This window comes from Hyperolius riggenbachi, chromosome 4 (assembly GCF_040937935.1).
Source record: "Hyperolius riggenbachi isolate aHypRig1 chromosome 4, aHypRig1.pri, whole genome shotgun sequence".
In the NCBI taxonomy this organism is placed as follows: domain Eukaryota; kingdom Metazoa; phylum Chordata; class Amphibia; order Anura; family Hyperoliidae; genus Hyperolius; species Hyperolius riggenbachi.
In genome coordinates, this window is record NC_090649.1 from 371677391 (window position 1) to 371695224 (window position 17834).

General features: G+C 43.3%; 1 protein-coding gene across 1 annotated transcript in view; it reads right to left on the bottom strand.

Annotated features, from left to right (window-relative positions):
- IGF2R (insulin like growth factor 2 receptor) overlaps nucleotides 1-17834 on the bottom strand; it is a 242584-nt gene that overhangs the window by 45261 nt on the left and 179489 nt on the right. Inside the window, exons 33-40 of the mRNA XM_068232027.1 lie at nucleotides 16922-17044; nucleotides 14469-14731; nucleotides 14176-14382; nucleotides 12853-13002; nucleotides 12608-12769; nucleotides 8559-8760; nucleotides 3631-3865; nucleotides 469-602 (exon numbers count right to left, since the gene is read on the bottom strand). Of these exons, the coding sequence (XP_068088128.1) occupies nucleotides 469-602; nucleotides 3631-3865; nucleotides 8559-8760; nucleotides 12608-12769; nucleotides 12853-13002; nucleotides 14176-14382; nucleotides 14469-14731; nucleotides 16922-17044 (1476 nt within the window). The remainder of the gene's footprint in view (nucleotides 1-468; nucleotides 603-3630; nucleotides 3866-8558; nucleotides 8761-12607; nucleotides 12770-12852; nucleotides 13003-14175; nucleotides 14383-14468; nucleotides 14732-16921; nucleotides 17045-17834) is intronic.

Consider the following 17834-nt stretch of genomic DNA (forward strand, 5'->3'; position numbering starts at 1 on the left):
AACTCCTGATCTGCTCTATGCTTGTTCAGGGTCTATGGCTAAAAGTATTAGAGGCAGAGGATCAGCAGGACTGCCAAGCAACTGGCATTGCTTAAAAATAAATAAAAATGTCAGCCTCCATATCGCTCTAGCATCAGTTGTCCTTTAATCCATCTCTGGATGCACAGGGGGACAGAGTGACACACAGGGAACTGAAGGTGGCACAAGGAAAAAGAAGGAGGCATAAACACTTGTGGGTGACGTGGCTCCATTCAGGAGGCATGGCTTTGGGTTTTGGGGCTGAGCTTAATTAGCGGCATGGCTCCTTTCAGGAAGTGGCCTGGAATGCTTATGCCTAAAAAATCCCCTGTTCAGTCAGTTTTGCTACAGTTTTGGTTGGTTGACAGCTTCCTTAAAAACCATCCTGCATTTTAAGAAAGATCTTTTATAGCTTTTTGCAGTTTAAAACATCTTGCGGCTACAACTTACCATTCACATTTACAGCCTGCGTGTGAACTTGCCCCAAAACCTGAATTTGTCCTTTTCTTTCCTGGCACACACTTGCTGTGTCTGGGCATCCACTAGGAGCCTGGTTCACTTTATTACAAAGATTTAGGTAATACCTATAATACAAGGGAAAACAAAAAGAATGTAATTATACTGATGTAAAATGTCATAAATACATAAGTAGAAACCCCCATCCAGGGAATTTGGAAATTGAGAGGAGTACGAGTACCATGAAAATGTAGGTTGTGATTATGTGTATAAACCAAGAACTGACCATACAAATGACCATTCAAGTGATTTTTGGAGCTATTGAAAGACAGATGTAGCTACTTCCTACTGCAATTTAAAGGCACTCACTAATGATATAATCTTTACTGTAGTACCTTACCAGATCTATATAGAAGAAGGGTAAACTAAGTTATTATACTTTGCATGGATACTTTGTGATCTCTCATATTACACATAAATGGTAAGATTGTACAAATCAAGATTGTATTATTAGTGGACACCTTTAACTCTTGTTAGACAAGATTTTACGAGGGTTGATCAATGAGATGCTGATTTTCCCAATTTAAATGTGGTTGCAACTTATAAACACATAAAACTTGGATCAACCAATCACCTGCAGTCCCCTTTTGATTAGTCTTATTTCAATCTGCAAACCAACTGTAGCTACTGCATTTGATTTGTCTAATTCCAAGATACAATTGCATACATTTTTATCAGCTCAAAATGAGTTGCATCACACTGCGCGTCTCTAGTAGGGAAATAGAAGGCTATAATAATATGGTAAATAAAGTTATGGCTTAATCAAAACACCAGCTGCTTTCTCTGACTGAGCGAGGGCTACTCAATCAAAGATGGCCAGTGTTACCAGCTTCTACATGAGCCTTGCTTACATAGGATTTCTGTCAGGGCTGGTTCACATTGGGCACTTTGGTAGCATTTTGCTGATCGATGGTGCTCAGCAAAACACTGCTCCTAATGTATATGGATACAGGCTCACTGCAGCTTTGCTATGTGAATCAATAGGGTGCATGCAGCGCTTTAAGGGTGATTGCGTTGTTATTCTCATTTTATTGAACAGAAATCACAATGGCAAATTGCAGTAAAAATGTGATATTTTGAGCAGCAAAATCGCAATTGCACTTCGAATGTGAACTAGCCCTAATTGGGTCTAAAGGTGTTAAGTGAAGAATAGGTAAGCAAGTTCAATTCAGCTAAGTTCAGCTACTCTACCACAGTTTCAACGTTTGTAATCAGTGTTACCTTAACTTCCAACTACAAACAAATCCAAACCCATTTCACGATCTTGTGTTGGCCCTTTTCTCAACAAATACTTTCTCTCTACACTAAGCAATAAACCTATATAACTGTAGACCCTCACCACTTTCCACAAGCCCTACTCACATTTGACCATGATAATCGTGGACGTTTACATGAACACAACCAATAACTGCACTTCAGATAATGCTAAAAAAGGTGTGAAAGATCACCAGTGCCTAGAACGTCTTTGCTGTGAATAAGCCCAATTTTAACATGTTCTTCATATCTGCTTTATCGGGGGTGTCAAACTCAATCATGTAAGAGGCCAAAATCTTAAACCTAGTCTGAATCACAGTCCAAATCGTTAAGATTTACATTTATTGAACAGTCTCAAACAAAGTGGCGTAACTATAGTGAACATGGGGTCTACTGCCCCTTCTGCAGAGTAGCGCAGTGGAGCATTTTAATATTTACCTGGCCCAGTTCTGCTTCGGCAGAAAATCTTCAAGATGAAATGTGTCACAAGGCAAGATGCTAGCCGCACGAGGGGGTTTGGATGCCAAGAGGGGGCCGCATGGGTTGTTGCTGCACCCCACCTCAAACTGACAATGTTTCAACCAGAAACTGTCACTGGTGTGGTCCTGTGGATGGGAAGGCAGTGTGCCGTTTTACTGCTTACAATGATGCACATTTGAAGCTCTGGAGGGCCACAAAAAAATGGCAAGGAGGCCACATTCGGCCCGCAGGCCTTGTGTTTGACACCTGTGTGCTATATAAGAAAAAATTCTTTGCTCAAAGTATCTCCATCCTTCCAGCTGTAACTCTCGTGTGGAAGCAATTGTATGGTTTTGTTATCTGCGACAGTAGTTCTGGATTCTGGTGCCCAAAAATGCACAGACAGACACTCACTTACTCGATTGAGCTTCTTAGATTGTCCTATGGATATGAAAGAAGATAAAGGAGCAGGCGGACCGCTCACCAGGAGTGAGGAAAAAAAAAAATCAGTTGATAGACTACAACCCGGCCAACAGCTGCTCAAAGATATGCTGGGTGCAGAAGACAGGGTTTCCTGTACAGACAGCAAACTATTGCTTGAAACAACTGCATACTGTGTCAGTTGACAAGAGGCCATGTCTATATAACCCTAAACTCCTTACAGAGCCTGTAGCAACTGATTCTGTTGCTTACCACAGATGCGGAAAAACATAAAAGATGTAAACCTAATAATATCTCAAAGGAAGGTAGAGGGAAAAGAAAACATAAGTCTTTCTAGTAGGAAATAAATAGAAAATAGTATGTTGCTCCCACAACTTCAAATACAGGAAAATGCTGGCATGTCCAATATTTATTTGTTACATATAAGAATTAAAAAAAGCCAATGTTTTGGGAGCGGCTACAGCCCCTTAGTGGATGTACATCACGTATGTGAGTGCTAAGAGGAGCGCTAACTCCCATTGATTCCTATATGATTTACTCCATTGCGGCAGACAGATGGTTGCCTAAGACCAAATCTTGCCTTGATAAAGGGGCCCTACATGCCTCCGAAACGTTGGCTTTATAATGCTTATACAAAACAAATAAAGAAATATATTGGATGTGCCAGCTTTAACAGCTGTAGCACTTCCCTGCTTGAATACTGTAGGGTTCAATCCTGGTTTGAACGCGAGACAGCACAAATACTTAGATGAATTGCTGCCACAACTGTCAGGCTTTAGAAAGTGCTGTTCAGGCTCTTGAATGAAAAAAAAGTAACATTAAAATTCATAAACGTCACAGCTTTGCTTTAAATCTTACACCCTGTGTATTTACTCAAAATACCAGATAAGAATGTGGAAATTTCACTTTAAAGGTGTTGCAGAAGTTACAATTTTGGCTTACTTGCTACCGTCTGAGGTGAATACCCAGGAACCGGTCAAAGAAGAGAGCATTCTTAAGTCATAAGTCTTGTGCTTGATAATAAACTTGCAATCAAGCTTTTTTGGAAGACATGCCAGGTCTGTTTTCCATTCAAATGTAGCAGAACATTCCTTGTCTTCATTAACCAGAACAGGGAGTTCATTTCTTGCATTTTCATCACATTTAAACAAGATAGTGGATCTCCGACTTTCTTGTGCTAAAAAAAGAATTAACAATGACTTTAAAATGAACAGTTTGTAAGATAAATTGCAGTGGGGGAGATTAATACGGACATGGGTAAGTCTGAGAATAGTAATTGTAGGAATAAGTATAGATATTGTATACAGCAGTAACAAGGAGAGCTGGTGGAAATGGTTAAAGTATTGGTGTTACATGTTAAACTACAGTTAGTAGGCCACCCTGCAGTACTAGGGAGTTTTGCCCAACGACTACTTAAAGAGGTAGTGGCTCTAACCAGGATTCAAATCCTGGTCTCCTACTTAAAATGTGGTGTCTAACCCATATGCTATCCAGCCACTGTTCCTGTGCAGACCTTATTCAAAGTGTAGAAAAAAGTATGTTTGGTTGGTATAGACTGAGCACGTGTGAGATATGATATGTGTGTGAGATATGATATATGTGTGAGACTAAGAAATCAAAATGTAAGCCAAGTGTGCATTCTGATTGACTGCAATATAAGCATAGGGGCTTGGAAATAAAGTAGAAAGGTATTGAGTTAGAGTTTGCGTGTGGCTTATCCAAAATAAAAGCCATCGTGACTGGTTAATGTAATTATGCATGAACAAAGACTACAGGTGGGAGTTAGGGTGTGTCAACCACAATTATGTCTAATGTTGGGAATACACGGTTCGTTTTTGTGGGGATTAGATGGTTCAATAGTTAATTTCCGACATGTTCGATCTCCCTTTTGGCGCTCAATTTCTGATAGAAGTGAATGGAAAAAAAGATAAAAAAAAAGAAACTAACTGAAGATAAGAAAATCGACTGCAGAATCGAGTGGAAAAAAACGATAGAGAGGAGAATCGAGTGCCAGAAACGAACCGTGTTTTCCCAGCAAAATAACTATTTTTTCTGTGCCATTGTAAAGCTAGTCACACACAGGAAGCCCCAGGTAAGTATACATGCTGCCATAGGTGTCATCTCAGGTACACTTTAAACACATCAAGAAGTTACTGACGTCTAATGCTGTGTAAATGCCAACATTTTACTAAAGAGCAGGTGACCATTTACAGTAAATGCATGTAAAAGAATCTGAAAATCTATTACTTGATCAAAGACATCAAATGCTGCTAAAGGTGGCCACTAACTATCCAATTTCTAGCGACAAGTCGTTCAAGCGATCAGATAATTCTGATTGGAAGAAAAATCGTTCACTACACCATCAACGAACCAATCTTTGCTTATCACAACTAGTAAGAAAATCCAAATTTTTGTTTGACCAAAATCCAATCGGATTTTAATAATTGTTCATAATCAATTGTGGACATCAATGGAGATCATTTAAAACCAATACTACCAGAATTTCTGATCGCTTATACGATTTTTCGCTAGAAATTGGAGTGTTAGTGGCCACCTTAAAGGAGTTATTAGCCAAATGCACGAAAATGAGGTTTACTCACCTGGGGCTTTCTCTAGCCCCTTGCAGTCGACTGTCCCATGCCGACCGCGGGGTCGGCCTTACTGCGGCTGTGCGAAGTGCCGCTGTCAAACACGGCAACGTGAGCCGCTGTTTGCTGCGGCTCAAGTGGCCGTGATTGACAGCGGCAATTCACGCACCCGCAGTAAGGCCGACCCCGCGGAGACCGGGCGAACGGCGGGGAGCGGAGCGGTTGGCGTGGGACAGTCGGCGACAAGGGGCTGGAGAGAGCCCCAGGTGAGTAAACCTCATTTTTGGTGCATTTGGCTGATAACTCCTTTAAGGGCCCATTCACACTAGAGAGTTTTGCCCCGATTTCGGCAAAACGCTCAAACCCTAGCGCTTTTTAAAAGCGCTAGTGTAATGAAACCCTATGGGCCCGTTCTTACTTAGGTAATTTGCGCTAATCGCCGCAAATTGCCCAAAAACGCGAAACGTAAACGCGTCGCCAGCACCATTTTCAGGCCATTTCCCGGCGATCGCATTTCAATGCTATAGACGCGCTAAACGCGATGGGGGCAAAATCGCCGCAGTATTCAGTGATTTTCAGTGAAATCGCGGAAAAATCACTCCTGCAAAACGCCGGCAAAAATCACCAGCGTTTTGCGTTTCTAAGTGTGAATGGGGCCTTACAGTTTTGCTGTAAGTAAAGCCCCGTTCACCCTTGTGGTTCGAGTCCGCAAGTGTCCAGGGGCCGCAAAGAGACCGAACGGGTCTCTGCGTTGGCCACAAGGCGGCACAAGTTGCGGATCCGGAATGCATCAGTTCCGGCTACAAAAGACTAGATACATTGCAGTGCCAGAAAGGCACCGCAAGCATGGGGGATACCGGCGTGTAGTCCGGGCCCCCCAAGTGGCATAGGACCGGTGCTGGAAGCATCCGGTCCTATTGCCAGTGTGATGAGAAACATCCGTTTCTCATTGCACAGCATGGCCGCATGCGAAGGGTCAGGATCCGGCCCGGGTCCGCAGCCACACTGGGACGGACTGAAAAATAGCGCATGTTGGAAAAAAAGCTGGACCGCCCCGGAGCTGTGTTCCCGGATCGGATCCGGACGGCGCACGAGTGTGAATGGATACATTGATTAACAATGTATCCATTCACCATCCGCTGTGTACGGAGCATTCCGGGTCCAGGGAAGCTGGACCTGGAACGCTAATGTGAACCGCGCCTAACTCTCACAGAGATGGATTTTCTTTTCTTTACAAGCCTGGAATGATCACGCCCGCTTATCAGTTTCTGGCAGAATAGCATGCAGTGGTTTCTGTCACTATTATGGGACACCCAAAGTAGCAATTGAAGGGAAATCTTGCACTATCAGTGCAGTAGAACAGTAGTACAGGCTCTCTAATGTTCACTACTCGTGCCACTCCTCTCACCGACTGTTGGGTGAATCTTGCAGAGAAAACAGAAAGAGGGAGGAGTGCTCCACAGTAAATAAAAACCAAAACACTATTAGATAGCAGATCACAACAAACTGCAATTACTGAATTAAAAACAAAACACACTTCTCAAGGGCATCCGCCCATCACATCTGTGTAAGTTGCCTCTCTAGCTGCTGTGGCCAGCAGCAGTATCAGTCCCAGATGTCAGATGGGGCTTGGGCTCTCACTGCAGATGTCTGTGTGCCAGTGACGTTACTACACGTTTCAGTATATCCACACCTTCGGCAGATGTGTCACTGCAGTTGCTAGAGTTATTTAACCCTATTGGTGGGTTTACTCTGCTGCTGTTGCTTTTAGCATCAGAGCAGCACCAACAAAGGGATTAAATTACCATAGCAACAACTGTGAGCCCCATGTGACCAATAGTAATGCATTTCCTGTTATAGCCGGAGCTCTGTTGAGCCTAATGTACATGTGCGTGCAAGTGACGTACCTGATGAAGGTGTGGATATGCCAAAATGTGTAGTACCGTCACAGGCACAAAGAAGTCTGCATGAGTGCCCCATCTGAAATCTGGGACTGACAGATGTGATGGGCAAATGCCTTTGAGAAGTGCACTATATTTTAAAACTAGTAAGTTCAATTGTTTGCCTTCTATCTAATAAAACTGTTTGACTGCAGATCATTCCTTCTGTCTCTTTGTTTATAATTATGGAACAGAATGAGGTTATCCTGTAATAATGGGGTTGCAGGATCACCTTGTGCTTTTTAACTATACAAAATCCAATATATGTGGATTTTGTATAGTTAAAGTGCACAAGATAATTTTAATGCAACTTCCACATCACACTTCTCTTTACACATACCTGTTGAACAATATCCTCATTTTCCTGTACACTCAAAATCTGGAGATGTTGGACACCACAGCCGCTGCTTATACTCAGTGATACATTTGCTGCAGCCAGAGCTGGATTAAGACCACACAGGGCCTCAAGCAGAGCAATAAATTTAGGGCCAGCCCCCCTCCTCAGCCACCCTGTTGAAAGGATGTCCCCCCAGTATAGGTAACCGGATGTCCCTGTAGCAGAGCTGGGACAAGGTTCTAAAGCACCCAAGGCTGAGACACCAAAGTGCGCCCCCCATTCCTCCCACCCAACCATCACACACTGATTGCCATTAGGCTAAGAGGCATCCCAGGGCTCGCACAAAACACAATAGGTGAATGATAGCTGAGTGAGTTGTGCGCCCCCTCCTACACGTCACCCTGAGGCTGAAGCCTCTCTTGCCTCTGCGTCTGCCCTGTAGTATTGTAGTATGGGTAGTCGGATGTCTCCCTACTATAGGTACTAGCCAGATGTTCCACCCTTCACAGGTAGTCAGATGTCTCCACCGCCCCCCCCCCCCCCCCCCGCTATTTCCACAGTATAAGCGGGCCAGCTGTCCTCCCACCCAGGTAGCCCGCTATTTCCACAGTATAGGTGGCCAGGGAACAGTAAAAGGAGGGCGTTAGCTTCGTCATGGGAGAGTATTAGGGATGATTTGTGCACAACTTATGCTGAAGCCAACGCCCTCCTTTTACTGTACCTTTTACTGTTTTGAATGCAAGGTGTGTAATCTGCCAGTTATTCGAGCTCTGCATACTTGTGCAGTTAGTCAATTCAGGTGCATCGTCTGTTTGGAAGCGCTACCAGTTCCTTCTGCTGTACCAATTTATAATGCTCTGTGTGTGATCTTCACTTGAGCAATTTGATTTTTTTAAGCACATAACACTGCATTATCAAGCACTTTTCAAATCACTGGCACTTAGAATAGCACTCGTAGTGTGAACCAGCCCTCAGGTATATTGTTACCAATGAAAATCTTTTTACCTGATGGGCAGGGGTCTCCTCCTGCATACTGAAGCACCAACATGGATTCAAGGTGGCGATATTCTAATGTCATTGCCTTTGCATTTCCAAAGGAATAGGCATTGTTTCCTGACAGAAGGCATACAGCACCATCACATTTACCCGATGGTAATTTTTGTGCAGCTGCGCATACTCCAATGTAGTATGGATTCGGGCCCGGAGTCTGCAAGAAAAGTCATATTTGTCACTTCTATCCAACATTGAGAAAAGTTAATGCAGGGCACACTTATCAAAACCAATGTAAGAGAAACTGGTGCAAAACAAAAGCTGCTTCCTAAGGCCCTGTTCACATTAGCAAACACGGACGGCAATGTGTTCGGAACGCAACACATACGAACGCACGCCATCCGCGTTTGTATGCTTTGCGTGGCTGATCCCATTCACTGAAGTGAATGGGTCAGCCGCGCGTTTCTGGAAAAAATGGTGCAGCATGCGTTCCCGGACCGCACTGGTCCGGAATGCATGCTGTGTGAACAGACAGTGCAGTCTATGCACTGTCTGATGTCGTGCGTGTCGGCCTCCTGCACGCTTTTCTGAAACGTGGATAGGAACGCGTGCAGTGTGAACGGGGCCTAAGCCTTATACACAAGTTAAAGAACAACTGTAGCGAGAGGTATGTGGAGGCTGCCATATTTAATGTATTTCCTGTTAAACAATACTAGTTGCTTGGCAGCCCTGCTGATCTATTTGGCAGTAGTAGAGTCTGAATAACCCCAGAAACAAGCATGCAGCTAATCTTTAAAATTGACAATGTCAGAAATCTCTAATTTGCTGCATGCTTGTTCAGGGTCTATAGCTAAATGTATTAGAGGTAGAGGATCAACAGGATAGCCAGGCAACAAGTATTGGTTAAAAGGAAATAAATATAGCAGCCTCCGCGTACCTCTCGCCACAGTTTTCCTTTAAAGTTACCCTTACTAATAGCTGCTCGATCTTTAAGGCACCATTGCAGGGAAGGAAAGGAATACTGGGCAGTCAAGTTCCTCGGCTATAGCCAAGTAGCACACGCTTTTCAATAGAGAGTGGAGGAGGGATGGCAGCGACACACAAGGCATCCGGTGGGGCAGTTAAGTACAACGGGATCATTATTTTGCGATCTAGTACACACCCTAGATCAGGGGTATCAAACATGCAAGGTGCCAAAATCTAAAACAGTCTAAGTCGCAGGCCAAATTGTTTATTAAAATGTAACATTTATTTTCTCAAACTAAGTGGCGTAACAATAGCAACCATGAGGGGCATCACTGGAGCAGGTAAATATTGCACTGCTTCACTGGGCTACACTGCAATGTGAGAAGAGGGGGAGGGAGGTGTTTAGAGGTGTTTTATCAGCCACACAAGAGGGTTTGAATCTCAGGAGGTGGCCCCATGCTAATTTTGCTAGGGTGTTCCATGGGTTGTTGCTGCACCCTGGTTCAAACTGACAAGATTTCAAAGACATTCCCATGTGCTCCTCTGGATGGGAAGGCAGTGTGCTGTTTTACTACTTACAATTTGACGCTTTCGAGGGCCACATATAATGGCAAGGAGGGTCTCATTTAAAAAGCAGACCTTGAGTTTGACACCTGTGCCCTAGATTCTCACCTTAGGCAGCATAGATTGACAATCTTGGCCTAAAAAGAGAGCTCTCCCCTTGTTCTCTAATTTCCTTTCAGTGGTTTTGATTAAACAGCCCCACTGGGTTATACAGTCAAACAGTGTTCATACACTCATACCTGCCTTTGTGTATACTGTACAAAATAAAACTAATTATTGAAGACCCAAAGCCTTCAAAAGCTTTTACATTTCTGTACACCAACAATTTTTTTTTTTTTACAGTTTTTAGGAGTTGAGCTTTATTAAGGGACACCTGTCCTTGTTTTTGTAATTAGTCTACACAACTTATAGGCCTGGTGCACACCAAAAACCGCTAGCAGATCCGCAAAATGCTAGCAGATTTTGAAACGCTTTTTCTTCTTTTTCTGTAGCGTTTCAGCTAGCATTTTGTGGTTTTGTGAAGCGTTTTTGGTGTAGTAGATTTCATGTATTGTTACAGTAAAGCTGTTACTGAACAGCTACTGTAACAAAAAACGCCTGGCAAACTGCTCTGAAGTGCCGTTTTTCAGAGCGGTTTGCGTTTTTCCTATACTTAACATTGAGGCAGAAACGCATCCGCAATCCAAAATCTGCAGCAGCCCGGGAGTATGCATTTCTGCAAAACGCCTCCCGCTCTGGTTTGCACCAGCCCATTGAAATACATTACCCTAGCGGATCCGCACCCGCAAGCGGATCGCAAACCGCAGCAGAATCTCTCTGGTGTGCACTAGGCCATAGAGTTTCCAAATAAATTATACTTGTTTTAAGAAAACCGATAAGGCTTTCTTTCTATGTCATACATTAAAAGGGTATATTTTTTCAGATACAGAACAAAAAATAGCCAAAATGTTAGAATTGATTACATTTTGTGAAATTGTGAATATATGTAAATTAAAATTATTTTATAAAAAGCAAATTTTTGATTGTCTAAAATACTATGGTAACGTGTGATGTGTTTTTTTTTACAGTTTAATGGATTGGCAGTCTAAAAACAGCAGCAGTTATTCTGGAAAATAGAGAAAAGAAAAGAAAGTACACACTGGCACACAGAGGTCACCTACGATGGGGCATTAAAGTTGGAAATAATCATTTTTATTGAATTCATAACTGGGCACTTTTTACATACACTTCAGTCAAGCTACTTCCACAACAGCTCAAAGATCCGATCCCGTGGGATATTCTTGCCCTATGCACACACTGAGAACTTTTTGTCACAAATTCCTTTACCGGCTTAAAAGTTGCCATAGGTCTTTTGATGGCACCACTGATCAGCTGTCTTCTTGCATCGTAGAACTTGATAAAGCATTTAAACTGGATGTAGCTTGACTGAAGGGTATGTAAAAAGTGCCCAGTTATTAATACAATAAAAATGATTATTTCCAACTTCAATGCCTATCGTAGGTGACCTTAAATGTGTGCAAGTGTGTGTATTTTTGTTCTGTACCTTTCTCCTGACTTGTGCATAGGCACAACCTTATCTCTGAGATCTTCTGACAGAGCCTCGCCACCCATAGCTGGTCTTTGCTTACCAAGCTTTGGCATGATTCAGGCATACCTGAAACCATTTCAAGACTATAAGGGCAGAGACACACACAACTGAGTGCTTTGACCTATTTTTGTTTTTTTAAAAACTATTTCATTGACTTGCTTTAAAATTGCAGAATAGCCAGGATTATGATTTTTTGAAAAATAGCGATCCCGGCAATTTTGCTGCGACTTTGAGGCAAGTCAATGGGAGCGTGTTCTAAAAAACAAAAACAGCTTTCACAGTTGAGCACGGGTGGAAGCCAAATAGTTTGGTGTGCAATAATAAGGTGATTGGATACATGCGATTGAGTTTGCAAGTGTGTTGGTCCATATATATCTATTTTTTTTCCTTTCTCCAAAAAAAGAAGTTATTTAGGACCATAACTGCTAAGAATGCCACCAATCTGAGACAGGCATTAGAGTTTGTGATTGAGCAGTTATTTTTTTTTACTGGAACCATCGGGCAAAAACCATTCCATATTATTGTATGGACTAGGGGGTGGTGCTACACGTCATCTCTCTGCGCGATGTGCGCCATCCTGCCTCACGCTCTTGCCATTTAATACTCATTACAACCCATTACCCCTTTGCAGCGGTGCAGGAGGGGTGTGTGCAGGGCGAATGGACACAGCCCCATGTCCAGAGCGGAGCAGTGCAAGGAAAGAGGGGGTGTTTGCGGGATGCAAGGACATACAGGCACACAGCGGCCAACTTGGAAATTATTATAGATAGACCTTGATCATATTTCTGCCAAAGCAAGAAAACAACTGCAATTATCATCATAGGCACAGAAAACGTGCTGCAAAAGTAATTTATGCAACCTTAAAAGTAGGTAGGTAAGTTTGCAATTTTATGTCCAGTGAGTTTTGCCTTCTTGCTATAAACATACAAAAACACAAATACATTACTTGGTAGGTCATTCCAGAGAGGCTGGACAGGTTAAAGGTGTAATGAAGCTGTTGATCCACAAGAGCACATCCTGAAAAGTGCTCATCATCAGGACACACTAATGGAGTTCTCCACTCAAATACATAATTGCATGTTGATTGCTGGACAAGCTTTGGGCTCCCCTGTACAAGAAAGAGATATACATTATATAAATGAGTGTATGTGCATGCACAGGGCTGTATGTGGGGTTTTTGTTAATAGTTACCAGATCTGTCCCCATGCTACAACTGAAGATGATTATGGTGGAATAATTTTGCTGTTTGTCCATTTCACAAGGTGTCGGGCTTTCCATTTTGATAGAGACAGTCTGTCTTGCTATATCAATCTCAGAAGGACCAGCGGGGTGCCCGATAGCCTTCAAAAGAAAACCAATTAAAGTCTGCCAAAAGCAATGGCTATCATAATTATACTGTGACCAGTCTCCCAAATACAAAATGTTGCAGATGCTAGATCCTCTCCTTAAAGGACACCTGGGGTGAGAAGGATATGGAGGCTGCCATATCTTTTTCCCTTTAAAGGGAACCTTAACTGAAGGGGGGGTAAAGAGTTTCCCTTACCTGGGGCTATTACCAGCCCCCTGCAGCAGTCCTGTGCCCTCGGAGCCACTCTGGAATCCTCCGGTCCCCCGCTGTCAGTTTCGTTTTTGACGACTCACCAGTCGGCCGCCCGCCATGCGTATTATTGGACGCATTCCCTACTGCAATTAGTCCTGTTGCGGACCGCCACGTGCACAAAAATATGCGTTGCCGCATATCTACGTGTGCGGAATGCGGTCCACAACATCGCTAAGTGCAGTAGAGAATGCGTCCAATAATACGCATGGTGGCCGGCCGACTGGTGAGTCATCAAAAACAAAACTAAGTGACAGCGGGGGACCGGAGGATTCCAGAGCGGCTCCGAGGGCACAGGACTGCTGCAGGGAGCTGGTAATAGCCCCAGGTAAGGGAAACTCTTTACCCCCCATTCAGTTAAGGTTCCCTTTAAAACAATACAAACTACAGCAATCAATGTTCCGTACTTGGGACATGACTATATACTCTACAGCGCTGCAAAAGAGGTTAGCAAGCTAGAACAGTGAATTCTTGTAAATACTAGAACAGTGTTTATCAACATAGCATTAGCATTTTCCCCAGCAGCTACTCAGCACCTTCCGTTGTAAAGTGGCTACAAATGAAACCCAAACAGATCAGTTGGAACGTTAATTGGATCAGTTTATCAGAAAGTGCCAATGTGAACCGGCTTTAATTCTTTAAAAGCACTTTCTGGAAAGGGGCTATAAAAAGGTGTCAGACAGTCAACTGGGGCAACTGCAGTTCAAAAATACCTTTTGAAAATAAAAGAATCCTATGCTTCACATTTTATAGTTTTCTGCCATACTGCCCATTTTAAAGATAGCACACTTCTATCAGGATGGAGATCAATGTTTATGGGACGTGAAAACAAAAAACTGGATTCAGAATCTAAGCAGTGATGCACTTTAACAAAGCTGACAGCTAACTAGTTATAAGAAAACAAACATTATACTCACAACTGCTTGTGCAGATGTGACCATGCACACTGCTGCTCCTGCTGGACAGTTTACATTCTTTACTTCATTTAAAGGTTCACAAATATTTATATAGAAATCTGCGGAATCATCGTGGTCTGCACTTTGCAGTACTTCGTAATAACCCTTGCGCTTCACTAGAGGACTCAGATCAATTTCAGATGTGCCATTCTGTACAGAGCATTTAATCTGTTTGGAGAAATAAACGTTTCATCAGAAAATGGACAAAGAGCAGCTTTGATCAGAAGTGCAATATTAAAAATCATACTACAAACCTGTTTCTCACAGGCCAGAGGTGTTTGCCAGATGAACTGCCAGGTACATGTGTCTTCATTGAATGAAACCAGGGAAGGCTGACTGCCGGCAAGCATGTCTGCTACACATACAAAAGTAAAAACACTCTGATGTTTAATGGATGGGTTTGAGCCGCATTGGTCACCACCTTCATACACCAGTCTTATCGTCTGATCTGAGTAAGTGAGTTGGCTCTGAGCCTTCCCTGCACTCACATGTTTTCCACCATCTGTAACACACACACCTGCAAAAAATAGGAATATTTAGCATTGCGTTCTTTCTACAAGGGAGGCTTCAATCAGTTCTGACATTTAGTGAAAAGAGGTGATGACTATAAAAAATACCTATTTTTTCCCCCCATTAAATGAAACCTGAAGTGAGAGGGTTATGGAGTCTGCCATTTTTGTTTACCTTTAAACAATACAAATACTTTAGCAGGCTGCTGATCCTCTGACTCTAATACTTTTCACCATAAATGCTGAACAAGCACGCAAAACAGATATTTACCTGAAGCTTGACTGGATTTGCTGCATAATCTTCGTTTCAGGTGGGTAATTCAGACACTAGTGATGCATGAAAGATCAGCAGGATGCCATGCAACCGGTATTGTTTAAAAGGCAATGAATATGGCAGCCTCCTTTAATGGAGTCATCAAACAAATACTTCCAACACCCTAACCTAGCCCCCTTCCCCCCCCCCCCCATTCTCACCCTCACCCGGGGCTCTATCCAGCCTTTTGCAGCCGACGTCTCATGCCGCAGCTCTGCTTGCGGCCGTCGGCCCGGGGTCAAACTGCAGACAAGGGGGACTTGATTGACAGCGGCGCTTCACGCAGGCACAGTAAGGACGACCTTGAGGTCGGCCTCTGCACCGGCGGGGACCCCGAACTGGCGGCTGCAAGCGGAGGTGCTGTGTGGGACGTGTAGGCTGCAAAGGGGTGGAGGAAGCCTAGGGTAAATAAGGGGGGGGGGCAGTATTTGCTTGATGACGTATTCAGGGTAGAATTCCAAATTGCCTTTATATACTGTATTTAGAGGCAACCACCACTGAACTGGGAACCAATCCAGGACCCTAACTCAGAGTAAGACCTAGCCTGAGGGCTTGTACGCACCTAAAAGCGCTGGCGTAATCACAAACGCTCTGCACTTTTAGAAGTGATTTTTTTAAGGCAATTTTAGGCATGTGCCTAGCGATTTTCTATTTGTAACTAGCGGTTTTTGGAGCGTTTTGTGTAGCTTTTTTTTTTTTTGTTTGTTTTTTATGTACAGTACAGCGCCTAGTGTACTGGTTTTGTCACAAAAAATGCTTGGAAAATCGCTCTGATCTAGCGCTTTTCAGAGCGATTTTCCACTTTCCTATGCTTCACATTGAGGCTGAATTGCCTCAGAAATCAGTAGAAATGCTACAGGACCAGCGTATACAATACAAAGGATTTAAGACAATGACCCTTACAATGTAGAGGGAGGGGGTGGTGACAACGAGGGTTCCTTGGAAGAGAGAGTTCTGGCAGTGTCGAGGTGAGGTAGGCCTCCTTGAGGAGGTGAGTTTTGAGTGCTTTTTTGAAGGAGTTGAAGGAGGGGGAAAGCCTGATGGGCAGTGGGAGAGAGTTCCACAGGATGGGGGCAGCTCTAGTGAAGTCCAGTAGTCGTGCATGGGAGTGCGAGATGTGTAGGGTGGGTAGGAGGAGGTTGTTGAACAAAATGGGTGGCCTGGAGTGTATCTGCTGACCAGGTCAGAGATGTTGGTCGGGCTGGACATGTGTATAGATTTGAAGGCCAAACATGGGGGGGGGTTGAAAATAAAATCTGACACTTACCTGGAGCTTCTATTAGCCCCCTGTAGCTTTAATGTCCCACGCCGTCCTCCTCCGATCACCAGGTCCTCGCCGACGGGATCAGGCAATTATTCGTCTAACAAGACGAATAATGTGCACTCCCGTCATCGGGAGCTTACTGCGCAGGAGCAGTGTAAAGTTTTCTTGTACTGTTCCTGCGCAGAAAGCTTCTGATGACATGCGCGGAACCGCTTATTACTTGTCTTGTTAGACAATAATTTGTTGGTGCTGGCGGGAGAGGGGGGGGGATGGGCGCAGCCGCGGTCGGAGGAGATGCCGTGTTAGACCGGGGCCGGCGGCAGATCGTTGAAGGACAGTGTGGGACATTACTGCTACAGGGGGCCAGTAGAAGCCCCAGGTAAGTGTCTGTTTTTATCTTCAACAACCCCCCAGAGAACCCCTTTAAAGGGGATTCTGAAGCTAAATGGAAGCCAGTGAAGGGATTTGCACTATGATTGACTGGCTGAAGGATACACATTTCAGTCACAAACACAATAAATGAATGTAGCCACCAGCAATCATTCTGTCTGATCACTTGGGGCCACATCCTGATCAATGACGCAGTAAACACTTGAAAGATCATGAGAATTTCCGACTTACCCGTTTCCGCATTGCACGAGCCAGATTTGAGAGCATTGCATATATTTATCTGAACTGATCTTTCATGATCTTTAAGGACATAACCATCTTTATGCGATAATGAGGAAAGATCAAAGAGATGACCTGAAGGGTGACAGTAACATTAGTTACATACAAGTACAGTTATAACAAAAAATTAAAACCATTTAAAAAGAGCATGTAATATAATAAAAATATTGAAACAAAAAAATAAAAAGTACAGTAATGTAAAGAACCGTGTTTTTTCACTTCAACAACTAGTGTTGAAGTGAAATGGCTCAATCTTCATAACACAAGGACCGATAAAAACAGACTTCTATTTTATACCTAGTTCTAGAGCATTTTATATGTAGTTTCAAGAGGCACTTAGTATGTCTTCCACCTGTAAAAGCCTTATCTATCTGATCAATTAAGGCTGCATTTACATGGATGGTTGAACTGTGCCTTTCAGTGCTTGAAAAGCACCCCATGTAAGGTCTTGTACATGGCTTCCCCCACTCAGACGGTCATGCAGGGCACAGGTACTAACAGGATGACCTTTATTGAAACCTTGCAGCTGTATGCAAAGAGGAGTAATTGATGGGTATGCTCTCAACAGTCCATGCAAATGCTGCCAACAAGTTAAAAGGAACCTTGCCATTGGTCATTTGTAAAAATCTTACAGCTACAGCAAGTATTCAACTAGTGGAGTCAGAAAACCTGATATGCATACTAACTCTAGGTCAAAAAGCGTAAAACGACAAAATTAAGTGTCACTTGCGTGTTTATCATGTTAAAAGGGAGCAACTAATGGCACCCTCTGTACGCATTTCCCTTCAGGTTTCCTTTAACCACTTTACATCTAGACCTTGTTCCCCACTTATGGACTCTAGCAGTTTTGTTGTTTTAACTAGAG